This window comes from Lipotes vexillifer, unplaced genomic scaffold (assembly GCF_000442215.2).
Source record: "Lipotes vexillifer unplaced genomic scaffold, Lipotes_vexillifer_v1.1 scaffold627, whole genome shotgun sequence".
NCBI lineage: Eukaryota > Metazoa > Chordata > Mammalia > Artiodactyla > Lipotidae > Lipotes > Lipotes vexillifer.
In genome coordinates, this window is record NW_006787891.1 from 473,345 (window position 1) to 481,783 (window position 8,439).

At 48.7% G+C, this 8,439-nt stretch overlaps 1 protein-coding gene across 1 annotated transcript in view; it reads right to left on the minus strand.

Annotated features, from left to right (window-relative positions):
- Positions 1 to 8,439, minus strand: part of RCN1 (reticulocalbin 1) — a 13,776-nt gene that overhangs the window by 4,812 nt on the left and 525 nt on the right. Inside the window, exons 2-4 of the mRNA XM_007460924.1 lie at positions 3,527 to 3,720; positions 2,337 to 2,515; positions 888 to 948 (exon numbers count right to left, since the gene is read on the minus strand). Of these exons, the coding sequence (XP_007460986.1) occupies positions 888 to 948; positions 2,337 to 2,515; positions 3,527 to 3,720 (434 nt within the window). The remainder of the gene's footprint in view (positions 1 to 887; positions 949 to 2,336; positions 2,516 to 3,526; positions 3,721 to 8,439) is intronic.

Below are 8,439 nucleotides of genomic sequence, written 5' to 3' on the forward strand. Positions count from 1 at the left end.
AAAAAAAAAAAAAAAAAAAAAAAAAAATCTGCACAAAAATTATATCCATCCCATCCTTCAAATGACTTTCCAGCTTTTACTTTACTGAGACTTGGGAAAAGAAGAGCTATCACGAGAAGGTGTCCTGCAGCTGGGGCCACGTGCCAAAGCACTGAAGGAGCAGCCGCAGAGGATCAAATGGAAATATCCCTGCCGCCTTCTCTAGTCCTTCATGCTGGGAGCGTTCCTGGGCGGCGTCTGACCCGGGGCACTAACTGGAGCCTCATTCAGCCAGGGCTCAGTTACCTGCAAACACACTTCTCGATGGTGCTTAAGTGGAGCCCTTCAGAACAAAACACTAGGAACAGTACTCCCAATGAAAGACCAAAAACCAGAGGCGTAAGACGGCTATATTATGGGGCAATCGTGCACTTTGTTCAAGGATTTACCTAAGAAGGAATGGCCTTCTGCAGAGAACTCGGGCATGTAAACAGTTCTGTTGACCACAGCTCCATCCACCCAGTTTCTAGGCCCCGCTGGCTAACAGTCTGTTGTAAAGTCTGTCCCCTGAGACTGTCCACTCTAGCTTCACTGTACATCTCTGGGATCTCCAGTCCCGTTTAGAACTACACGGAGTGATGCAGGGCACCTCTCAGAGCCGTGGGATCAAGTGCTGGCCAGCCCTGGGGTGCGGCCAGCCTTTTGGGCTCTCTCCACTAGGAATGCCTCCCTGAATCTGCACCGCTAGGGCTGGTGTGACAAGCCCCTCTCACTGGGAAATCACAGGAGTGACACCTACAGACTTACAGCTGCTGCTGAAAGAGTCATCTGAGGAAAGTAGCCAGACATGTGGGTGGAGGACGCTGCCCAGTTGGGACACTGGAGCAAGACTCCAGGCCAGCACTTACCAATATACTCATCCTGATCTACAAAGCCATCCCCATTCTTGTCGATGTCCTCCAGAGTCTCCTAGGAAGCAAAGCGGGGGGATTTTAAAAGCAGCGCCCTCTCTGCAACTGAAAATGTACCTACAAGCCCAGAGGCACTCTAATTATATCAGGAAGCCCTGCCAGGTCAACCGTCTCCACCCTCCAGCCAGATCATCTCTGTGTACTGTGAGGAACCCAGCCTGAGAACCGCTGGACTAAAATGATCACAAAGACAGATTCCGGTGCTAACTGGACCCTGAACACCGAGTTGGTGTCAGAAAAATATGGAACTGTGGGCAATTAGAAACTAAAAGTATATCTGACTTTCGAATGTATTATGTTGTGTATTTAGTATCAGTACATCTGACTTCTTAACTAGGTTTTTTGCTAATTGTATGAGTCTACTGTCCATGTCACAGAAACTCAAAGGCATCCCGAAGAAAATGGCCAACCTGAGAACAGAGCCAATCAGAAGCCCATAATCCACTTCCCCATCTTCACTGTCTTGTGTCGGATTAGCTATCATTAAGTAGGTGTTGGGTGGTAAAAAGGAATGATTCTTAAAGCCACTGCCCAGTCCCTGGGGTCACTGTGGTCATAAAGATGAAGCATGAGGCAAGAGTGAGCCCATCCACGACTGGGTAACTAAAGTAGTCCAGAGCTGCTTGTCTCCCAGCATCAAAACAATTGGAACTGCCTTGGGATATCTGCCCTGAAAACAGGTGATGGCATTTATGTTACTGTCGTGGAAAATGAAGACAGGTGGGACCCAAGACACCGGAAAGCAAATACACTCCAAGGGGAGCATCCTTTCCAAGCATGGTCCGACTTTAAGTTCCCATATGATTTAACAGTACAATGCATTCCATTTCTGAGTCTTTTTGTTGTTCCCTCAGAGCTGACAGATAGGACAGAGGCTAGCTCGTTGCTCACTAACCACACTTGTTCTTTCTGGGCACACATCTAGACTGCATTCCCCTGCCTTGTTATGTGTGGCAGGAGCCCTCGGAACAGCGAAGGCAGGCCATGCCTCCTCCTCAGCCCTTCTCTTCTTCTATCTACCAGCTGGTAGTGGCCAGGATGACCTCAAAGCCACAGGATGGTGGAGGACAAGATGGAAGTAGACTGGGAGCCTGAAAGCACTCGAGAAGAACTGCCCAGGAGATCCACCTGACCGGGACCATCTGCCCGGGACAGGATATAACCTTCGATTGTGTTAAATGGCTGGGATTGGGGGCTACTTGCTACGGCAGCTACCCTGCCCTGACTGATCTCCTGGGTACACAGGTATTCCGGTATATTCCACTTCAGGGTCCTTGTCCCATCCCCCTCAGGCTGAAGAACGTTCTCACTTTACAGGAAGGGACAAGGTTTCCGTGCAGCTTTCGTCCTGGTCTTTTGCCGGCACAGGCTCTTTCTATATCTTACCAAAACCACAATTTCCTTCATATGCTCAAACTCCTCAGGGTGCAGAAAGGCGGTGAACTCCTCCCGGGTGGCTGTCTGGTCACCATCGAGGTCTGCAGCCTTGAACCTTCTCTCATCACGTGGCAGCATTTTTTTAAAGGTGTGACGATCTGCAGTGTCATGAAACTCTGTGGGGTTTCCTGCAGGATGTACACAGAAACATGAAAACCGGGCGCCTAAGGCGTTTTCTTCCAGATCACTCCTCCTTCACGCCAAATGGTACATAGAAGACAAAAGGTCCTGACCTATCCAGTTCTTTGAAACATTTTATTTCAGAATGCCTCTAGTGTCTGTCCCTCCATACCACCATACAGTCCATGCCCGAAAGACTTCTTAGGGGCGTTACAGCAAGCGGTGAAAAGCATAGGCTTGAGACCATACTAATGCCATACTTCTCTCTGCAGAACCCTACTTTCATTATATTCTTTGATCCAGAACATACAGAGGCTCCCTAGTACCCAGGACATCTATTCTAAATGTTCCTTCGACTCTTTTCAAGACCTCTCTTAATCTGGCTGGGAGTGTATGTGTCTTTGGTTCTCCTCAGGCCTGTCCCCTCTCGGCTCTGCCAGGCACCCAGCGGGTCTGCACCCAGTGCTGGGGCACACACCCCCTCCATCGTTCCCCCAAAACAAGCATGACTTATGTCCAAACCCTGCCCACTGCTGAATGCATTGCTGCACCTTTGCCCCTCCAGCTGACCCACCTTCCCCACCCATCTCTATCTCTCCAGATACAAATCCATTCTTTAAGGCCCAGTTTCCAAGCCACCCTCTACCAGGAAGCCTTCCTGAACTGTTCCAGCTTACTCGGGTCTTGCTACCTGAAACTCGGCAGCATTCTGAAACTGTAACATAAAACATGCTTCCTCTCTGCTCTGTTCTCTGGGTGTACCTCTGAGACTGTAAGCTCAGGTTAGGCAGCAGTTTATTTTTTATTAGACCCTTGCCCCCTTCCACCTATAAGTTCACTCACAGTAAGCAACTTGGTGTATTCTTAGTAAGCAGAGCAGGATGTTACACAAGCAGTTTTTACTTAGGAGGTTGAGACGTCTCCCTAAAGGCGGTAGATATGATGAGACAGTATAGTTTCCCACAAGAAGCTTGTTACACAGGCCCCAGCTGTGTAATCGCTCTTGCAGCACCTCTTACCTAGGTAGTAACCGTAAGTGGCTTGTTTGTATTCTTCCCAGGAAATTTTATCGTCTTTGTCCCGATCATAATCCTTCCAGACTTTGGCGACATTATCGTAGATGTACCTTTTCTGCACCCGTTTGATCCAGGTTTTCAGCTCCTCGGTGGTGACAAAGCCATCCCCATCACTGTCAATTCGATCGACAATCTTCCTGTAGTTAAAAAAAAAACCACAAGGTTATTACCAAGGCTTGTGTGATCCTGTTCCAGAAAGAGATCAAACACCTGCAGAATCTAAGATGCATAAATGCTAAAATAAAATCAATGATCTGACGGTGCTGGAAAGGATCTTGAAGTTTGTCTTTTCCAAGGATGATATGCCTTCCCCACAACCACCCGATGCCAACGGCAGACACTACTAGTGGATCAGGCCCTTCTGTCCTGATAAAAAACCTTGATGTGGCCTCAGAATCCTTCTCAACACAGTGCTCTGCAGAAACTGAGTTGATTTGTAAGATGAAACCTAGCATCATAGTCTAACTCGCTCATTTTAGAGTAATGAGAGAGTATTTGGTACCACTGGGGTAAGAATCCATGTCCTCTGGCTCTAAGCCCAATGAAAAAGATGGAAGATTCTAACTAAACCAACCAAAAAATAAGTGGGTTTTTTTTTTTTCTTTTTTTTAATCTCACCACTTTGGATTCAAAGACTTGAAACTTAAAGCAGGAGGAGACCAGATCTTGGACAAAGCAGAAAATGTCAGGGATGAGGGGCTTCCCTGGTGGTGCAGTGGTTAAGAATCTGCCTGCCAATGCAGGGGACACGGGTTCGAGCCCTGGTCCGGGAAGATCCCACATGCCGTGGAGCAACTAAGCCTGCGAGCCACAACTACTGAGCCTTCGCGCCTAGAGCCCGTGCTCTGCAACAAGAGAAGCCACTGCAATAAGAAGCCTGTGCACTGCAACGAACAGTAGACCCTGCTCACCGCAACTAGGGAAAGCCCATGCGCAGCAACGAAGACCCAACACAACAACAACAAAAATGTCAGGGACGAAAGAGCCTTGACATTTTAGAACCTATTCAAGAAACTTGACCAGCTAAGCAGCTGCAGGAGCCTCAACCCCTTGCTCTTAGGGTGAAGACCCCTATGCCCACTGGCATCTCCTGCTCCACAGCTGGCCCAGGTTCCACGGGACTTCACTAAGGCACCCCAAACCCCTGTCCAGAGCAAACTTCAGGCTGGGAACTCAACAGTGTCCATCTCTAGACCAAAGGACCCCAAGCTAGGGATGCCATCCCTGAAGGAAACTTCAAAGACACCGGCAAGCTATTTCCAATGTTTAAGAAGGTTTTACTGTAGTAGTCCATTTACCTGGGATGATGTCATACAGGCTAACTAGGGATTTGTTTCTTTGCTTTGGGCTGGAATTTTATCTTTCTTACTGTGAACAGAAGTTCAAATCGGCAGTTACTCTTTGATCAATTAGAAATGGAAATGAATTCATTAGCACTTAAATCTCCATCTCCTACCCGAACATGGGTAGCCCAAGCTCCTCTTTCTCAGGAAGGTGTAAACTTTACTAACAGCTTTGACTTGTCCCTTCATTTGCAATTTTAACAGGTCTCAAGACCAAAAGACTAAACCTCAAGTATCTTCCTTCCAGGAAATCACAGCTAGACAGCAGAATTCTTTCAACACAGTGCAGTGTTCAGCCTACCTACTGTGCGCCAGACACTGCTCCAGTCCTGGGGACACAGTGGTGACATGCCCATCAGTTATCCAAAGCCAACTGAGAAGCAGAATCTCAAACCAGCAAAGACCAAACGACGTCAGACAGTATACAACCTGTTTTTCTGGAAAGGACAGCATCTAATCTATGCCAAAGAAATATCCAGGACATAGCTCAGCCTGACACGTAGTGGGAGCTCAATAAATATCTGTTGGAAGCATATATAATCTTAACCTCTCTCTTTAAAAATATCAAACATGAGCTCTAGGGAAAGGAGGCTATGATGTAAATAAACCAAACGCTATAATCAGAACACCTGGACCCTAGTCCTGTGTGATCTTGGGCAACTGACTTGACTCTCAGTCTCAGTTTCCCCATCTGTAAATGGAACACCTACTTTACAAGGAATGTTGTGAGGAATAGAAGAGAAAATGTGTGCCTTTCCTCACTAAGGATGACAATCCCCACCACAGGAGGATGGAGAACTCAACAAACAGGTAACAGGTAATGGAAGTAAGCAAAGCGTCCTGGGAGCCCGGGGATCCCCTGACAGCTGCCAACAAGGCTGCCCAGCTCTGCTCCAGACAATGACTGCCTCATGGAAAAATGGGCCATGGGTGTCAAGAGAAGCCGGAAATCGGGGGCTGTATGTGAAATCGCTTTGATGTTAAATGTTGGCAAGTAATTTACATTTTTTTCTCAGACTGCTCAGCACATTTGTGACTGCATGAAGCCTCTGGGTCCCCACTTTTTTTTTTTTGTCTTCAGGGGCCTTAGAGCTGTCATGTTTTCAGAATCTATGGGCAGATGGTGGTGACAAAGCTGCCTGTATCCAGTCATGCTCCTGCCTCTGCAGTCCGGACTTGGAGGGGACTGTTGCACCAGGAGCTGTGGACAGAGAAATGGCTTCTTATGCTCTGTCAGTCCCATACTGCACCCATCATTTCCAACGCTCCAGCCTCCTCTGCATTTAGCCCAGATTTACCTTACAGGTGAGCGGTATGTCCACTACCCATCCAGTGGCTCAAGGCCAGAAAACGGATGCCACCCTTGATTGCCCCCTCCTCTCCCCCAGCCTGACGTTGAGCCAAAAGCAAGCGCTGCCAGTTCCACCTCCAACGTGGCTCTGGGTTTACCCTCTCCCGCTGTGCCTGATTTAGGCACTCACGGCCACCCTGTGACCCTGGTCTTGCCATCCGTGCCTCAGTTATGTTCTCTGCTCTACTGCCAGTCCAACTTTCCTAATAAATTTTTGGGATGATGACATTTCTACCAGGTACAGAATAACGTCTAATCTCCACCTCACAGAGGTCCTTCCTGCTCTGCCCTTGGCCTCCTCGCCACTCCCACCTCCCACTTTTCCTGCCCTGTCCCTTTACTGTCCCAACACCCCGAATCCACAAGAACAGATTTCAAAACCTGTATAAGCAGGTGTTCTCTCTTCAGTATGCCTTTCCCTGCTTATACTCCTGGGAACCTTTGAGTCGTGCCACAAGCTCTGGTCAGGTGACTTCCCAAACCCCCAAGTTACTCTGTCCAACCCAAAGCCTTAGGGAGCTCCTTTTTCTCCTAGATGCGGTCACTGTGGCTTTTACATGCCACCATCACAGCAGTTATGCGTAGCATCTGCTTGAATCTCTCTCCTCCGCATGTGATTATAAGTACTTTATGGCCTAGAACGTAAGGTTTTATTTTTGTAGTTGTCAGGTATCTAACACGGTACCTGGAATACAGTAGCCATTCAAATGTTTGTTGCATGAATAAATGGATGCAGATTGACATATATACACTATTATGTATAAAGTATATAACTTATAAGAACCTGCTGTATAAAAAATAAATAAAATTAAATTTTAAAAAATGAATGCAGCTAAGGTGTTCATACAAGGGTCAAATGGAGACCAACTCCATCACCACTTGCTCATCACCACTTGCTCTCTTACTCGTCATGATGAAGGCATTAAACTGGAAGCCTTACGACTGAAAAGTGGAGTTCCCTACTCCACTCCCTCAAACCTCTCCTCCTCCTCCCTGGCCGGGGCCCCAGAATAAATCAGCTTCCAAGTGCCTCAAGGCAATACAATGGACTGAACTCATCAATGGCTCCCTTTGTTAAAGCCCAAACTGGAAGAGAAAGTGCTTCTCTGCAAAATAAAAGGTGACTGTTGGGCGGTGACTTTGAAGTTCAAAGATGTTTTTATCAGAGCAGACAGATGGTGCACCTACACAATAGGTATAATTTAGCCTCATATTCTAACCAACCACATTGGCCTTTGGTAGCCCCCATCAGCACAGGGATGGCTGTGTTCTTTTTTTGTGTAACAGGCCAGAAAGACCCTCCACCCCCAGGAACCAGATTCCTGGAGGCCTGGTGCCCAGTAGGCAGGGCTCTTGGGACCCTCCCTAGACAGGTCTCCATCTGGGATCAGGCTGACTGCTGATTCCTCTGTGGAAGGGTTCCCAGATACCTTTGCACAAAGCTCAAGTGTCTCCCCAGGGGCTGCGGAGAGGGTGCACTGAGATGTACCCAAGTTTTGTTTCCCAGGTTTGGTTCCTGACTCAACTGCCTTCAACAGTGAAATTCACAACCTGTCACCACACCACCCTCCAGCTTTTTGCCCCCAGCTGCCAAAAGACTGGGTGCCTCTGCTGCCATCAGAAACTGCTGGAAACAGAAAGGAGGACCAGTTTCCATTTCCCCCCCCCCCCCCCCGTCCCCAAATGCCCCTCCCTTCTTAACAACAGGATTTTTATACCCCTTACTTCCGATATTGCGGCGATTAAGCAGAAGGCAAGAACACCCCAGTCCCGGCCCAGGGACATAGGCCAGGAATCAACCCTCTCCGGCTGCCCCTTCATCTTCTACCCTTTAATGATAATCCTTGAGACCTTAGCAGTGTCTCATGCCCTCCTCTCTTGTTATGCGGGGGGAAGAGAGAAACCGGGAGGGTGGGGAAGAACTCATGTCACTAAAAGGCCACCGTGGACAAATTTTTCTTTTGTACGCTCTCTCCCCTCCCTTCTGATGCAACCCAGGGGAGGGGGCGGGCCCTGGGCCGTCCTGGCTCCCACGACCGCTGCCACGTTCTCGCCTCCCCGCGGGAAGCCACCCCGGCCCCGGCGGCGATCAGCACGCAGGGTCCCGGCGCCCGCGGGCAACTTTGCCCCAGCCCAGCCGCCTGGCCCGCCGGGTCCCCACC